Source organism: Girardinichthys multiradiatus, chromosome 23, assembly GCF_021462225.1.
Source record: "Girardinichthys multiradiatus isolate DD_20200921_A chromosome 23, DD_fGirMul_XY1, whole genome shotgun sequence".
Taxonomy (NCBI): Eukaryota; Metazoa; Chordata; class Actinopteri; order Cyprinodontiformes; family Goodeidae; genus Girardinichthys; species Girardinichthys multiradiatus.
In genome coordinates this window covers 50,932,373-50,949,704 of record NC_061815.1, presented here as the reverse complement: position 1 = coordinate 50,949,704, position 17,332 = coordinate 50,932,373, and the positions used below count along the sequence as shown (strand labels likewise).

Genomic DNA, 17,332 nt, shown 5'->3' with positions numbered 1-17,332 from the left:
CCTTGTGGGTCAACCAATTTAATTATGCGTCTTACAGTATCTTGTGACACCACAATTCCACATTGAACTGCACGAAGATGTAGCCATCGATAACCTTGCATCTGACCACTGGTCATGATTTCTTGTTGGACAAAGACCATCACTTCTTCCAGGTCTGACTGATTCTTCCTTCTGAACAGCCCAAGTATTTTACAAATTCTCTTTAGAGTTCGAACACTTATTATAGTCTGATGACTGTGTGCTAAAATTGCAAGTATTTCTTTGTTACTGAAAGAAAGTCTGAAGTAGAGTCTGACTAGGTCATCCAAATCTGACATTTCAGGAACTGTGTCTCTCACTCTGAGAGGGGAACTCTTGGCAGAAGACCCTGTTTTCTTTTTGAGAGTGGTTGTTTGCTTTTGCAGAAATTGAAGAGGGCAATTCGGTCTCCATAGGAAGGGATGTAATTTGCCGGAGTTGCGTCATCCATCAGCGCTATGACATCCCAATCAATCTGCACAAAAACAGACAGAAAACACAATTACTTTTTTTCAAAGTCTTCCCTGCAAATCAGTGTTAAGATCACCCTCATGCCAATAGGAAAATACTGACTTTAAATAGCATAAAAGCTATATACTGTTTTAGGGAGACATACAAAGGTGAAAGAAGGAGCTAAAGCATAGCCTTTCAGTAAATGGACCATCCTCTACTTTATTTTAAAATGAAAGGATTGGATTGATTATCATGTCGGTACAATAACACCGATTCATTAATATACAGTCTAATAAAGGGTATTACACATAGAACACACAATGAAACATTGTATATAATTATTTGGAACAGCAATTGGATCATCCATCCATCCATCCATCCATCACATAATTTTGCGTTTCCATTGGTTGTGCGAACAACATCATATCACCCTGTGGTCAAAGTTCAAGGCGGCTGTGCTCCCCAACCAGCAATTTTGGTTTTACTGTTTTATAAGAAACATTAATGAGTGTATTAAGTTTGATTTAGTGAACTGTAGCCCACCATTTCCGCACCTTGGCGATAACTGCACTGACAACAATGAGGGTAGCTCAGAGTATAAAATGTAATTTAAGTCTTGAGCTGGCACATAAAACACAGAGCAGGAAAATTATTTTGTGATTCTGACATTTTAACAGTTTGTATATTTTTCCAACATTGTACCACTAACATAGCCTATATATAGTTATTTGCACAACATTAGTTGGTGCTAGCGAATGGTTTGAGAGGATCTTTAGTCAACCACAATCAGAACAACAATCGGGGATCGGCAGCTGTTTATGCAAGCCATCCATTTTCCTGATTAATATATATAAACATGTATTTCACCTTCAATTTCATTCAGGTTTCTCTCCTCTGCTGTATGAAAAGTTACTTAATTGAACGCATCAAATACATTTTTCATGTTGGCAGGTGGTTAGCGTCTATAATTCAACTACTGGTTAATTTCCTTGGAAAACATTCAACACAAAGAACAATAAAATAAAACACAACCAACACTTTTGGGATAATTCCAGAAATCAGCAGCTAATAACCCTATATTCAATGCGTGTGATGTAACATTGTGGAACACGTTTATTCCTCCTAACGATGTAAGCTAACAAACATGCTAACAGCTCGTTCCGTTTTGGACACTAAACTAACTCTGTTGTTTTACTCACCTTCTGCTCTTCCAATAATGAAATGGCATTTTCAGGAAGCCCTCGGCCACGTAAAAAGTCACTTAAATCTGACATGTTCCCCAAGATTGCTGGACGTTCCCCTGCACGACTCACATCTCAGGCGATGAAGCTGGTTGCACCCAGATGCTTCCAGGTGCTCACCTGCATTAAACTCAGAATTCTGAGATTAAAGTCAGAATTCTGAGAAAAAAGTCAGAATTCTGAGATTAAAGTCAGAATTTTGAGATTAAAGTCAGAATTCTGAGAAAAAAGTCAGAATTCTGAGAAAAAAGTCAGAATTTTGAGAAAAAAGTCAGAATTTTGAGATTAAAGTCATAATTCTGCGAAAAAAGTCAGAATTCTGAGATTAAAGTCAGAATTCTGCGAAAAAAGTCAGAATTCTGAGAAAAAAGTCAGAATTTTGAGAAAAAAGTCAGAATTTTGAGATTAAAGTCATAATTCTGCGAAAAAAGTCATAATTCTGAGATTAAAGTCAGAATTTTGAGATTAAAGTCAGAATTCTGAGATTAAAGTCAGAATTCTGCGAAAAAAGTCAGAATTCTGAGAAAAAAGTCAGAATTTTGAGAAAAAAGTCAGAATATTGAGATTAAAGTCATAATTCTGCAAAAAAAGTCAGAATTCTGAGATTAAAGTCAGAATTCTGCGAAAAAAGTCAGAATTCTGAGAAAAAAGTCAGAATTTTGAGAAAAAAGTCAGAATTTTGAGATTAAAGTCATAATTCTGCGAAAAAAGTCAGAATTCTGAGATTAAAGTCAGAATTCTGCGAAAAAAAGTCAGAATTCTGAGAAAAAAGTCAGAATTTTGAGAAAAAAGTCAGAATTTTGAGATTAAAGTCATAATTCTGCGAAAAAAGTCATAATTCTGAGATTAAAGTCAGAATTTTGAGATTAAAGTCAGAATTCTGAGATTAAAGTCAGAATTCTGCGAAAAAAGTCAGAATTCTGAGAAAAAAGTCAGAATTTTGAGAAAAAAGTCAGAATTTTATTTTATTTTTTTAGTGGCCCTAATGCTCTTCCGTAGAAGGACGAGGAGGAGGAAGAAGAGAAGGTGGAGGATATCAAGTGCACGTGTCAAAACCTGATCCTCCGGAGCGGTAGAGGGCGCTGCGGCTGCCCATTGCGTTTCTCTATCACTTCCTGCAGTGCAGCGCGGTGTTCCATGAGCATGTTCTCGATTTTGAAGGAGCGGGTTGGGCAGATTCTGCTTCCCGGAGATGAGTTCTGCTGCGGCCCCCAAGACACCCTCCCTCTAACGGACAGCGGGAGGCCAGAACGGCTAGTGGCCGGGCCTGGGCTGCGGCGGAGTGGAGACCGTCTGCTGGTGAGCCGGAGCGGCGTGCTGAGACACAAAGAGCCCAACAAGTTCTGGATCGAGTCTCAGCAGAGGAGGGTGAGTCCAGTCCGCTCCGAACTTACAACCGAATTGTTGTCTGGATCCGTCAGACTTAGGAACACAGATCTAGACTGTTCTGATAGTTAATTCTGAAAATATAAACTTAATTTAATGAAAAATCAGATAAAAATCAAATCGAGTTCTGGTTGAGACTGAGTTCAAATCTGGTCTATGAGCTGCCTGTTCTCAGATTATAAAGCTCTGAAACGGACCAAATAGTTTTTATTTAAATTCAGAGGATCAACTTAAGGAACTGTTGGAAAGAATTCATTCATCGCCCAGTTCAGTTATCATAAGTCCACATTCCTTCAGTTCTCTGGTTCTGTTCTTAGGTTGTCATATTATTCCAGTTTGTGACCCAACATCAGGTTCCACCCTGTCATTATTTAATAAGTTGTCTGAGATACACCCTCCTGGGAGTGCTTCCGGTCCCTGATCCCAGTCTGTATAACCCTGACTCTCAGGCAGCTTCTAACTTTTACCACATTTAATCTAAATTAGTCAGAGGAATGATTACAGATCGGCGCTGAGGCTCCTGTCTCGGACCGTCGCCCGAAGGAAGGTCATAAGTAATGTTCTATCTGGCACTCCAATGCAAGGGATGTGCACCTCCTCAGTGTTTATCAGTAGACTGACACCATCCTGGTGTCTATCTGATACTGTGTGTAATAGCAGTCGTCGAACCCATGTGTGGCTGGAGCAATCTAATGGCTCCTATTACAGTTTGTACCACAATCAACCCAGTGAAAATATTAGCATTCATACTTTCTCATTCTTGTCTGTGTGTGAAATCTATAAATAATAGTAAGCAAGTTTATTCCTAACAAAGCTCAGAAGAAACCAAACTGTAGAATTTGAGTAAAACAGTCCACTTGATGTTGCTTCAGTTGTTGGACAGACCTGACCCGACACATTTGGCTCTAGAATAGCTTGTTATACAGAGGAAGCATCTTATGAGCAACATGCTCATATGAAGCCCATGGCATCAACCCTCCAACATTATGCTTGAATGTTGATATAACTTGTCTGTCGCAGTGTACTACGCCTTAACTTTGGTCTCCCCTGGACATGGTTCCAGAAGTCTTGTCCTTCCTCCAAATGCAGCTTTGCTAACCTAAGTCCTGTAGCCATCTAGTTTTTAGAAAGAAGAGGCCTTCTCCTTCAATCCTTCCAGGCATCCATACTGGTTCAGTGTTTTTCTAACTGTCCTGTCATGACCTTGGACCTGCTAACCAAGGCCTGTAGAGTCTGAGATGGAGCTCTTGGCTTTCTCTAAGCCTCACACTCTGGCATTGGCCTGAATCTGCTGGGACGTCCACTCCTGGGAAGATTGGCAGCCGTCTCTGGTGTTTTCCATCTGGGAAGAATCTTTCTCTCCGCAGAAAGATGGACCTCAGGTGTTTGGAGATGACCTTCTACCAGGTTGATGGGCAGCAACAGATGCTGCTCTGAGGTCATTGCTGATGTCTTTCCATCTTGGCGTTGTGTTAAGACACACCTGTATAGTGCACAGGTGCTCACACTGATGATGGTCAGTTAATCAATGATTAGATCAGCAGCTCCGATACCAAACCTCCTACATCCCATGGAAGCAGAAAAAATGGACTTTACCTGCATCTCTCTGTCCTCCTTCTGTTCTCAGTATGTCCCAGCCAAAGGAGAGACGGTGATCGGCATCGTAACGGCTAAATCTGGAGATATCTTCAAGGTGGACTATGGAGGAAGTGAGCAGGCATCTCTGTCCTACCTGGCATTTGAAGGCGCCACCAAGAGGAACCGACCCAATGTCCAGGTGAGACATTTAGGTGCTGCAGAGTCTCTGCAGTTAGAGGATCCATTATGGTTCAGAATCAGAAAAGCTTTATTGCCAAGTACGTTTTTGGACATACAAGGAATTTGTTTTGGCGTAGTCGGTGCAATACAATACAAATTAAACAGTACAAACATATCTACAATATAATATAAATATATGTGCACAGTTTTAAGTGAGTGAGAGTAAATATAGAGCAGTATAAGATGCAAGAGCAATACAACAGTGCAGGTGATCATTGTGCAAGTAAAGCAGGAGTCCAAGCTGAGCGTTAATGTAACTCATAGAGTTACAGGTTACAGGTGTCCTGTCAGTATAAAGGGGGGGGGGGGAAAGGGAAGGGAGAGTGTCAGGGTGGTTTCTGGGCTTTGTTAACCAGGCTGGTGGCAGATGGGAAAAAACTGTTCTTGTGGCGTGAGGTTTTGGTCCGGCACATTACTGCAGGTTCTGAGCTGCAGTAATGTGAACAGCGTTCTCGCCAATAATGGTTTTTAGCGTGTCGGGGGGGAGACGATTTTCTTCTGCAGGCCCGTCACATGACGCCGTTTCTACCCCTCCCTTCGAAGCTGACGTGAGTTTAGAAAGCCCTACCGTTAGCGGTCGCATGGGTTGAAAGGAAGCGGGAACAGACTCAGCGCATGCGCTACAGCCGACAAAGAACCCTGCCATGACTCCACAGAACCAGTTCTGGCTCAGATTAAGATTTGACTGATTTCCACTTTCTCTGTGTCTCTTCTGCAGGTGGGTGATCTGGTGTTTGCTCAGTTCGTTGTAGCCAATAAAGACATGGAGCCAGAGCTGGTGTGCATTGATGGATCGGGCCGGGCCAATGGGATGGGTGTGTTTGGAGCCGCAGGTCTGCTCATCAAAGTGTCTCTGGGTCTTGTCAGAAGGTAACTCACCTCACAAATCAACTGCAGTCTGCATGACTTCAAAAATTCATAGAAATCTGATTAATAGAACCAAGCAAGGTTCTGTAAATCCCACAAGGATCAACAAGCTGAAACATGCAGCTGTTTTATCCTTCACTTATGTGCATGGTTCTGATTCACCAGTTTCTGGTGTGCATGGTTCTGATTGGCCGGATTCTGGTGTGCATGGTTCTGATTGACAGGTTTTTGGTGTGCATGGTTCTGATTGAGAGGTTTTTGGTGTGCATGGTTCTGAGGAATCTCTGTAAATTCCGATTAAACCATCTGCATATGCATCTGGGGATTCTGATAGAATCCAGCAGTTCTGATGGATCTAACAATAATCTTTAGAAACTGTGTGTTCTGGTTCTGTTGAATCCTTCTGTTGTCTCTGCAGGCTCCTGACCCCCCACAGTGACCTGCGGGCCGACCTGGAGCAGCTGTTCCCCTGTGAGCTGGTGGTTGGGATGAACGGCCGTATTTGGGTCCGAGCGGCGAGCGTCCAGCAGACGCTGATATTGGCCAACCTGCTGCAGAGCTGCGACACCATGACAGCACCGCAGAGGCAGCAGCTGTTCAGGCGGATCCAGCTGGGGGCGCTATAGGACTAAGAGATACCTTGCAGATTATTCTTCTGCTGATTGTTTATTCAATCTGATTGGTGTCAGTGCAGGGTTCTGTCTGGCTTAAAGGGCATACATTCACCCAATCACAGCCCTGCTAGATTTAGTTATTGATTCTGTTGATGTCTGAACTTTTTTGTGATTGGTTAATTGATCAATAACCACATGATACTTGTGCAGCTCAGAAAAAAGGACTGACCGGTGTACTGACCCATATCATGTTCCGGTCAGAATCTCACAGTAGGAGCATTTGACTTGTCTTTATGACGACAGAGAAAAACATCTGCAACTAAAGTTCTGATAGAAACCCAACCCAACCAGGATCTGAGCTGGTCTCACTCATGATGGTCCTTCAGGTTCTGGTTACATGACTATGTTCCTTTTCACTGTAAAAATATATCTGTAACTCAAAAAATAAAGTTTCTCAGTCTGTATTCAGCACCAGTTTCTGTTAAACATGTAAGAACATGGGTAGCGTGATGGTGAAGTGAACATGAGCGGTATTGTGATTTTACTGAGGACAGTACGACGTATGTCCCTGGAAGATTGTCAAGGTACTCAAAGATATGGCTGCAGGATCATATCTCTGACTCAGGTTGGAGTTGCTATGTTACTTTTTATTCTGATTGATTATTTTCAAGAACTCAAATTCCTCTCCAGGTGGATAAAATAAATTTTTTTGGATGATTTTTGCTGATACTTTTTTACTTTTGGACATTTATGATGCATCACCATGGCAACTGGGTTGGTTTTTTTGTTGTTTTTTTTACAACCGGGAGGAGCTGATTAATATCTCAAAAGCTAAAATAGTACTTCAACTACAACACCGGAACCTAGATAAGTTGAAAAGGAGGTGCTGTGGATGCATAGCAGGAGCAAAGAGGAGAGTGAGAAGGAGGAAGTTCAAACCATCGATAATGATGGGCGATGTGAGATCATAGGGAAACAAGATGGATGAACCCCAAGCCCTACAAAGGACACAGGCATAGTATCGGGAATGCAGTATTTCAGGTCCTTCTCAAAATATTAGCATATTGTGATAAAATTCATTATTTTCCATAATGTCATGATGAAAATGTAACATTCATATATTTTAGATTCATTGCACACTAACTGAAATATTTCAGGTCTTTTATTGTCTTAATACGGATGATTTTGGCATACAGCTCATGAAAACCCTAAATTCATATCTCACAAAATTAGCATATTTCATCCGACCAATAAAAGAAAAGTGTTTTTAATACAAAAAACGTCAACCTTCAAATAATCATGTACAGTTATGCACTCAATACTTGGTCAGGAATCCTTTGGCAGAAATGATTGCTTCAATGCGGCGTGGCATGGAGGCAATCAGCCTGTGGCACTGCTGAGGTCTTATGGAGGCCCAGGATGCTTCGATAGCGGCCTTTAGCTCATCCAGAGTGTTGGGTCTTGAGTCTCTCAACGTTCTCTTCACAATATCCCACAGATTCTCTATGGGGTTCAGGTCAGGAGAGTTGGCAGGCCAATTGAGCACAGTGATACCATGGTCAGTAAACCATTTACCAGTGGTTTTGGCACTGTGAGCAGGTGCCAGGTCGTGCTGAAAAATGAAATCTTCATCTCCATAAAGCTTTTCAGCAGATGGAAGCATGAAGTGCTCCAAAATCTCCTGATAGCTAGCTGCATTGACCCTGCCCTTGATAAAACACAGTGGACCAACACCAGCAGCTGACACGGCACCCCAGACCATCACTGACTGTGGGTACTTGACACTGGACTTCTGGCATTTTGGCATTTCCTTCTCCCCAGTCTTCCTCCAGACTCTGGCACCTTGATTTCCGAATGACATGCAGAATTTGCTTTCATCCGAAAAAAGTACTTTGGACCACTGAGCAACAGTCCAGTGCTGCTTCTCTGTAGCCCAGGTCAGGCGCTTCTGCTGCTGTTTCTGGTTCAAAAGTGGCTTGACCTGGGGAATGTGGCACCTGTAGCCCATTTCCTGCACACGCCTGTGCACGGTGGCTCTGGATGTTTCTACTCCAGACTCAGTCCACTGCTTCCGCAGGTCCCCCAAGGTCTGGAATCGGCCCTTCTCCACAATCTTCCTCAGGGTCCGGTCACCTCTTCTCGTTGTGCAGCGTTTTCTGCCACACTTTTTCCTTCCCACAGACTTCCCACTGAGGTGCCTTGATACAGCACTCTGGGAACAGCCTATTGGTTCAGAAATGTCTTTCTGTGTCTTACCCTCTTGCTTGAGGGTGTCAATAGTGGCCTTCTGGACAGCAGTCAGGTCGGCAGTCTTACCCATGATTGGGGTTTTGAGTGATGAACCAGGCTGGGAGTTTTAAAGGTCTCAGGAATCTTTTGCAGGTGTTTAGAGTTAACTCGTTGATTCAGATGATTAGGTTCATAGCTCGTTTAGAGACCCTTTTAATGATATGCTCATTTTGTGAGATAGGAATTTTGGGTTTTCATGAGCTGTATGCCAAAATCATCCGTATTAAGACAATAAAAGACCTGAAATATTTCAGTTAGTGTGCAATGAATCTAAAATATATGAATGTTAAATTTTCATCATGACATTATGGAAAATAATGAACTTTATCACAATATGCTAATATTTTGAGAAGGACCTGTATGTGTTTCACTTAAGACTTGCCTGCAGGATCATATCACTGACTCCATCGTCTCTGCCAGGCTTTCTAACCATACCAGCAGACAGAGATTTAAAGAGTAGCAGCAAATGCAAAGGAGGTAGACTAGTAAACTGGATGGTGTAATCCAGGACATGTAACTGAAGTGTTGTCTCTGCAGTCCAGATATTGAACTGTTAGCAGTAAGTTTTCGTCCATATTATTTACCCAGAGTTCACCAGTGTAGTTTTGGCAACAATTTACGTTCCACCTTTAGCTGCTGCTGACACTGCATGTGATGCCATCAGCTCAGTTGTTGCTAAGCTACAGATACAACACCCGAAAGCATTTGTGGTAATATCTGGTGATTTTAACCATGCTTCACTCTCTGCTACCCGTAATAAAAAGAACTGTGAGAAGATGGTCACAGGAAGGTGAACTTGCAAGGTTGCTTTGAGGCTATAGACTGGGACGCACTGTGCCAGCCACATGGAGAGGACATCAGTGCCATGACTGAGTGTGTAACCGATTATATAAACTGTGTGGATAACATCATCCCCACCAGAACCGTGAGATGCTTCCCCATTAACAAACCTTGGATCACCAGTGACCTGAAGGACCTGCTTAACAAGAGAAAAATAGCCTTCAGAGAGGGAGACAGAGAATTATTGAGGAGTATACAGAAGCAACTTAAAGTCAAGATAAGAGACAACAAGGAGGCACCACCGAGCCCTCTGACCACCGTTAGCAGGCAAGGTGGGTGAATCGTCTTGCCCAAGGACACAATGACTGAGAAAAACCAGCAACCTACTGGTTACAAGACGAACCCTGCCACCATCGCCACGGTTGCCCCGTACTGTATCCAACAGTCCAATAATCTGAGCTCTATACCCAGAGCAGGAAGATGTAAATGAGGTGAATCAGTATCTGCTGTATTGTTCATGATGATGTCAGCAGCCTAAATGATCATCTCCAACATCTGTGGAGAATTTCTCTGGTGCTGCTATCTCCTCTCTAGCTTCTGAATGCAGCAGGAACCAGAGCTGCTCACATTCCAGGCTGGTGCTGAAAGCAGAGGGAACAACACATTGATCTACTGGGAATGTCTGTTGGTTCCCACCGTGATCCCAGAACCAAATCTACCTTTAACACTCCTCTCTTCTCCTCCACCAGCAGGCTCTGCTCCTCTGTTCACTTCGCTTTTCTCCACCTTTTTTCCTCAGAATTTTAATATTCATATGAAATAGATGCAGTAAGAAAACGACCAGCATGGAGAGTAAACATAATAAAAAGCAAATCAGAATAATGAGCATGTAAAAAACATGATGCCGTGTGACAATTAATTTAATTTTGCTAAGTTTCATCATCATGATTGAAAGATTTCTGAATCCAGATTAAATTCTATCATCGGTTAATTTCTCTACATTGATTACTGGGAGCACATTGGATTATGGTTTCTTTTAACAACCAATCAGATTAGAAGACAGCCTCACCCCAGCAACGGGGTCAACCAAAAAGACTAAATCTGAAATAAACAAGAAGGTCTTGAGATATTGTTGATCCATTTTAAATAGTTAGATTTAAAGCAGATTTAGGAAGCTTTCCTGAATAAAATAACATGTTAACATTACAGATGTGAAAGATCCATGGAAGGGAAACAAGCTATGTTCTCGTCTCCAAAACTGGGCCGTCCAAATTATTCTTAGGTGACATTTTTGACACTGCTCCGCAAAAAGAAACTGAAAGTGAGGTAAGATGTCAAAAATATTCACAGTTTTTGTAACTGAAACGGCTTTTAATAAGTTATTAATGCATACCTGATGCTGCTGGTGAAAATGTGTGGACGTCTTCCTTCTAAATATTTATTTTAGATCATTCCTGAGACTCAAGGGGATAAATGCATTGAGATAGGCATGAGTCACAGTCCGTCACCCGAGTCAACAAGATGCCACTTCATATGCCATCTATGCAGTGCCGCAAAAAGTGGGCATGCATTAATGGGGCGCTGCGATACAGGGGCTGCCAAAGCCATGGTGGGAAATGTATTTTTGTCAGCATTTTCTGTATCTAACAGCTGTTTGCGCATGTGTAAATGATATGAAAATGTGGCCCTCAGCTCCTTCATGTTCCCCCTATAACCCCGCATGAAAACATTTGTCCCAGTATGAGCAGTGATGCTGGACCCAGTTAGCAATGATCTCTAGTGAAAACAGCGTTAACAGTCTATTTCATTTGATGCAATTCTTGACAAATGGTTGAAGACATGTTTCGTTTTAACGTTCTTACACAGAGTACAATCTGCTGCAGATGACATGGTTTCATATTTCCATTACAGAGAATATATGGAGCGCTGCTGTTACATGTTATTACTTTTCTTTGATTGACATGATCACCTGATGTAATTACAGCATAAAAAAGTCTTTAATAGTACTCTTGTATATTCATGAATAAGTAAGATTTATACAGTCAGTCATTTTCTACCTCTTCTTCCATAGTGGGTCGCAGGGAGCTGGTGCCTATCTCCAGCAGTCTACGGTTAAGAGGCGAGGTCCACCCTGGACAGGTTGCCAGTCCATTGCAGGGCAACACAGAAACAACCACTCATTCATACACCTAAGGGCAATTTAGATTGACCAGGCATGTCTTTGGACTGTGGGAGGAAGCCAGAGTACCCGGTGAGAACCCACGCATGCACGGGGAGAACATGCAAACTCCATGCAGAAAGACCCCCGGCTGGGAATCGAACCTAGGACCTTCTTGCTGCAAAGCAACAGTGCTACCAACTGCACTACCGTGCAGCCAAGATTTATACACAAAAAAATAAAATGTGGGGGTTGGGGACCCCTGTAATGTGTCTGCATACCCCTGAGAACATAGGTAGTTGCACCCCTACATTTATGCATTAAGGTCTGTGTTCCTGATTTGTTTTGTACGAAACCCTGATCTGCTGTATTGATGCTAAGATGAGGAAGACCTTTTGAGGCAGTGCAAAGCTGGCTGGCAGATTACTGGGCACAGTAAGGGGAGAAGTAGCATTCATTACAGTGACTGCCTGGAATAGACTTTTAATTCTGAACAATATATAAAGAAAAATTAAACATTCAGTTATGAAGGTTTGATATAATCCCTAAAGAGTGTAGAGCCTCAACTGTGTGTAACAGAAAAGGACTTTTTACTTGCAGTGCCATTTAACTAAGTCAAGAAAACTAATTAAAAGTGGACTAATAAGAAGTTGAAATAAAAAATCATAAAGCTGCCCTTTAATCAATCTGTTATCACATTCAGCTCATTGGTTGAGTTTTGCTTGAACAGTTTGTTGTTCCTCAGGAGATCTCTGAGACAGCAGACTGCTGCGCCTCCTGGAAAATATTACAGAAATATTATACATCTGTACAGTCCTCACACTATATGTCCTGAAAATGGACATGTTTTATTAAATCTAAATCAGATCATCCACAAACATTAATAAATATACAAGAGTTTTATTTTAATCATTTGCTTTTTTAAAGTTTTATGTTTCATCACATCTAAAAAAGTATGATGAAAGATAAAACTATCTAAAAGTGTAAATTCCCATAAGATAAGTTTCATTGGTTTTACATGTCCAATAGAGACTGGATGTGATGTTTGCCCAGGATGGTACCACCCAAACTGTGTGAACGGGCCATTTAAAGGCAGACAGGAACATTGTGTCTGTGAAGCTCTGAAAAACACAGCAGTGGGTTAATGTTGCTTCTTGTTAAATTCATTTGTGGTCATTTCAAAAGGTGAATCTAAGATAAATATTTTTTGATTTTTAACATAAAAACGTAGTTCAGACAGAATATTTGTGTGTTCATTAGAATCTTGGTTGAATATTAATTTTCTCAGTTGACTTTTTAAAGCTGTCTTTTATTTCTTTTTAAACTTTTGATTTGAACTAAGAGAAATATGTGTTAATAGTCAGATTTTAAAGGGACTTATAGGAAAATCTATTATGTTCCATCTTTACTTTCTTTTCGATGGAAATGTTGGTAATTATGTAACACTGGCAGGTGCCTTGAAATAAATAATAGTGTGTTTGTCACTTTTCCACAAGTAAAACGGTCCTATTTCAGCCATTTTGGGGTTTTCTAACATGGAGCCATTGTGCTGTGATGTAACAAATGACATCATTAGGAAGGAAATAAAGTCATTTTTAATAAATACTGACACTGTGTCATTGTAAAGCCATAAGAGCTGAGTAAACATTTATCAGGGGGAGTTTATTTAACCTTTCACCTTTGCACTGTGAAGGATGTCTGTTTTGGTCGCTATGGCCAAGTGAGGCGGTGGTTGGTTGTGTAGTTTGACCATAGAAGCTAACTGTTAGCCTTTATGTTGCAGCAGACATTTCTGACCCGTTTCTAGACATGTCCGGCCGCCATTTTAGGTATTTGGGGTTGAATATTTTTTTCTTTTGACAGTTTTTGTTGCAGAGGCACCAATCACCAATCACGATCTGAACATTTAGATTTATCAATATTGGAGAAAATGTCCGTAGTGTGACACGAATGATTGAAAATGAAATGAAATGTTTTACTGCCGCCTGTATACGATTTCAAGGAATGAACTTTTTGATAAAGTCTTTGATATTTGTGCAGATTTGTTTGTAAGTGTGACTAAGATAAACTACAGTGTATCACGTGTTTCAGTTCGCTCAGTATCTTTGAAAGACGAACCTTTATGTTTGATGAAGGATGTTGATGTTCTGCATCTTCTAAGTCCACGAGGGCTGGGCAACTCATGATCTATGGCACAAGAAAATAAACTACTACTATATCATTCCCAGTTTTCCCTTGATGGAGATGTATTTTTATTTACAGTAAATCTCCCAGTCACATGTTTAGAAATACGGACTGGTTAAGGGAACAAACTGGACACCAGGGAAACTGTGGTAGGAGTTTGTCTTGTAACTGTTGGGTTGCTGGTTTAAACCCCTTCTCTATCCATCTCAGTTGTTATGTCCTTGGGCAAGACACTTCACGCTCCTTGCCTGCTGATGGTGGTCAGAGGGCCCGGTGGCGCCGGTCAGTCTGGCCCAGGGCAGCTGTGGCTACGTTGCAGCTCACCACTGTCAGTGTGTGAATAGGTGGATGACTGGTTGTAGTGGGAAGTGCTTTGGGTCTCTGGGGACTTGATGAAGAGCTATACAAGAGCAGGCCATTTAAAATCCCAGAAAGCTTGAGGTGGAGATAGCGGCCCAGTTAGTTCTGATGTCCGGGTCCAATAAACACAGTCTCTCTCTGGCCTGAATATAAACATTTTCGTTGTTAGTCTGAAACAGTTACAGAATGAGGAAAAGCTCCTCACCCTGAACTAGTTTTACTAACGGTTACCTGACTGGATCAAAACATTAGGTACCAGAACCACAGCTAGAACCCTCTCAGTCACAGCGATGGACAGAGGCGGCGCCAATTTAAACCAGCTAACAGGCCAAACACCAGTATAATCAGGGTGGAACCAGTGCCTTGTTTTACCTGTCCCTGCTGAAATAGCTGAAGTTCTACAGGGGCCCACTAATGATCCGTTTATTTAAGTTTTCTGAGCTGAAGCAGGGAAACGTCTAAAACCTGCTGAGTAATGGACCTCAGGACCACACCAGGATACCACTGGTTTAAACTAACCAGGTTGCAGTTTTACCTTTAACGTCGTTCTGACTCTGGTACATCCAGTCTCTCAGAACCAGTCCAGACTGAAGCAGCAGGTAGTTTAAATGGTTCCAGCTGTGGATCAATAAGCAGCTCTGATTGGACAAACAGTGAAATCAGTTACAATACCAAAGAGACGCATGTTATAAGAGCTGGTGCCTCAACCAGCCATATCTGACTGGATCAACGTCAGACGGACGGGAAGTACCAGCCCAGAACTTCACAGAACTTTGTTGAACCCTCAGATCACAGATACGAAAGGGACACAAACATGAGAGCAGATCATCCATGAAGGTTTTCTGCTGGAACTGAACCGGGACGTGGCTCAGTTTTTTGTGATCGTCGCCCCCTGCTGGGGGGGCATAAGTTTTATTCTTGAACTAAAGTTATGCAGCCCACACCTTCCACTCCCACTCAGGACGCTGCTGTTAAGAACAACACGAACACTCAGATTTCTGTTTTTGTATTTATCAGCGTACTGGTTCCTGGACCAGTTCAACCAGTTAAAATGACAGCTGTCAGTTTAAGGCACATTACAGGTGATTGTTCCACACAGTTTGGTCTGCAGAAGAAGAAGCAGTGAAACACACATTCACACTGATCCATAATGAGTCGCCAATAATGAGACATGCTGGTCCAGTCCAGCTGTCAGCTGACCCGGTTCACAGGACAACAAGGTCTTTGGTACCAACAGCTGCTGGAAGGATCCTGAATCAAAATCAATATACAATCATTTATGTTCAACATATCTGATAATCGGTTCAATCAACACACACACTGTTCATTGATCAATGGACCAGGTCCTGGTTCAGATCACAACTATTTATCAATCACACATCAGCCTGCAGAGACAGCCTGTAGTTTGGACCTGGTTCTGAACCTGATCTGATTCCAATTATTCTCAAATAATAAACCTGTTCTTGAATCATTTTCTGACCCAGTTTGAGAGGCGTAGACTGGATGACATCATGTCTTTTTGGTTGGATCACAGAAATAAAAGAGGTTAACTCAAAATGTTTGGTCCAACTTGGTCCAAACAAGATCTAGTTCTGTTTGATTCAAGTGTGGAGAGCAGAGGCAACCTCCAGAACTCAGTTCTTTGGAACAATGTTCTGAGTGTTGATCTGGTTCGGCTAAGCTGAACAGTTTCTTTGATTCTGAACTAGAACCTTTAGCCTGTCTGTCAGCGGATGCTCTGTTCAACAGAACTTTCTCTGACTTTTAGAAACTTTTAAAGTTCTGTTAGAACATTAGTCAAAGAAGCTGACCAATCAAATTGTCGACTTCTAGCCCCGCCTCACAGAGAAACCCTCTCCCCGAATATTCAGATTGATCCAATCAGAAGGAAGCTGGATCATCTGATTGGATCAAAAACGAAGAAGTTACTGGTACCTGCAAAATCAACCAGAACCAGACAACACCCACCCATCCCCCATGTGACCCGGAAGGATCTCATTTTCAAAATATAAGCCTCTTTAAGATGTGCAGCAGCAGCATTTGATTGGCTCCAGCCGACCAATCAGAGAGGAGTCCTCAAGGCTTCGAAGAAAAACATAACATTCAGTCTGTTTGTGCAACAAATGAGTCCAGCAGGCCCAGTCCAACAGAACCAGAGCCACAATTTAAAGCTTCAAGTGTCAGAGATAGTGCACGGTCTTTACTGCATCGGTCCAGCTCCGGTCCGTCTCGAATGGGCCGAGCAGGCCCACTCAGGGTTTCCCCACGTCCACGGTGATCTTGGTGAACAGGTCCAGTTTCTCTACCTGCACCACTGTGTAGGTCAGGGAGCTGATCCCATCCTTGTGCATCGTCTCTCGAGTGTGGGCGATTCGATCAAACCTGGGACCAGAAGAAGCAGAATCATGAGAACAGAACCACAGAAAGATTTATTGACCAGCCAGAGAGCTACAGACCATAAAGTTTTTCTAACCGCTCCTGTTAAGGGCAGAATTGTTCTCTGACCCGGTTCTATGACCCCAATAAACCAGAGAGAAATACCTGCATTGGTCTAAACACTGATGTACTGATTCTGATTGTCCTGAATTGTAACCTTAAACAGGAAGAGGAATCTGCTGCGGAAAAACAGAACCTGAACATGTCTGTACCTTTGAGGGTTGGGCTCGTTCTGCTTGTCCCGGTTGTGTCGGATCATGCGGCACTTTCCAACCTCTCCGCTGGGTCTGGAGATGCTCATCCCTTTGGAAGCCAGCCTGGAAGCACAGCAGGAGGCGGAGGATCAGTTCCTCAGGAAGTGACTAAACTACAGGTTATTCATCTCTGTTCTGCGGTTCTGAACTGGGTTCAGTTCTGGTCCTGGTAACGACTGGTCCACTTCTGTAAAACCCTGACCCTCATGGCCATGTGACCCTTTGGTTGATGCTGCAGTTTCAGTGAAAAACCACATTTTTCCCTCTAAGGGGGAGACCTTCAGGAAGGTGAAAGGAAGACTTACACAGATACCTGTCAATCACCAATCTGATCTGATCAGAACCGCTGAGCTGGATCAGAATCCTCTATATTTGTAGTGATTTAAAGTGTTTTTATCAGTTTACTGCTGAGTCTCCTCTACCTGTTGAAGATGTCGTCGTCCTCTCCACCCCAGCCCCAGTAGTTGTTGGGGA

At 42.3% G+C, this 17,332-nt stretch overlaps 2 protein-coding genes across 2 annotated transcripts in view; one reads left to right on the top strand and one right to left on the bottom strand.

Annotated features, from left to right (window-relative positions):
• Nucleotides 1-1,743: 1,743 nt before the first annotated feature.
• Nucleotides 1,744-6,861, top strand: exosc3 (exosome component 3). Its single transcript, XM_047353071.1, has 5 exons — nt 1,744-1,824; nt 2,712-3,080; nt 4,726-4,875; nt 5,635-5,786; nt 6,202-6,861. Exons 1-5 carry the CDS (start codon nt 1,744-1,746, stop codon nt 6,407-6,409), a joined length of 960 nt encoding a protein of 319 aa, XP_047209027.1. The 3' UTR covers nt 6,410-6,861.
• An 8,297-nt stretch (nt 6,862-15,158) lies between these two features.
• The window catches only part of b4galt1l (DP-Gal:betaGlcNAc beta 1,4- galactosyltransferase, polypeptide 1, like), a 19,664-nt gene continuing 17,490 nt past the window's right edge, over nt 15,159-17,332 (bottom strand). Inside the window, exons 4-6 of the mRNA XM_047353111.1 lie at nt 17,281-17,332; nt 16,817-16,921; nt 15,159-16,550 (exon numbers count right to left, since the gene is read on the bottom strand). The exon at nt 17,281-17,332 is cut by the window's right edge and continues 71 nt beyond it. Coding sequence (XP_047209067.1) covers nt 16,421-16,550; nt 16,817-16,921; nt 17,281-17,332 — 287 coding nt within the window. The 3' untranslated portion in view covers nt 15,159-16,420. The remainder of the gene's footprint in view (nt 16,551-16,816; nt 16,922-17,280) is intronic.

Coding starts and splice junctions, on each gene's coding strand:
- exosc3 (XM_047353071.1), top strand. CDS start 1,744: ATGTTCCCCAAGATTGCTGGACGTTCCCCTGCACGACTCACATCTCAG. Junction 4,876..5,634: donor GGAACCGACCCAATGTCCAG/GTGAGACATTTA, acceptor TCTCTTCTGCAG/GTGGGTGATCTGGTGTTTGC. Junction 5,787..6,201: donor TCTCTGGGTCTTGTCAGAAG/GTAACTCACCTC, acceptor TTGTCTCTGCAG/GCTCCTGACCCCCCACAGTG.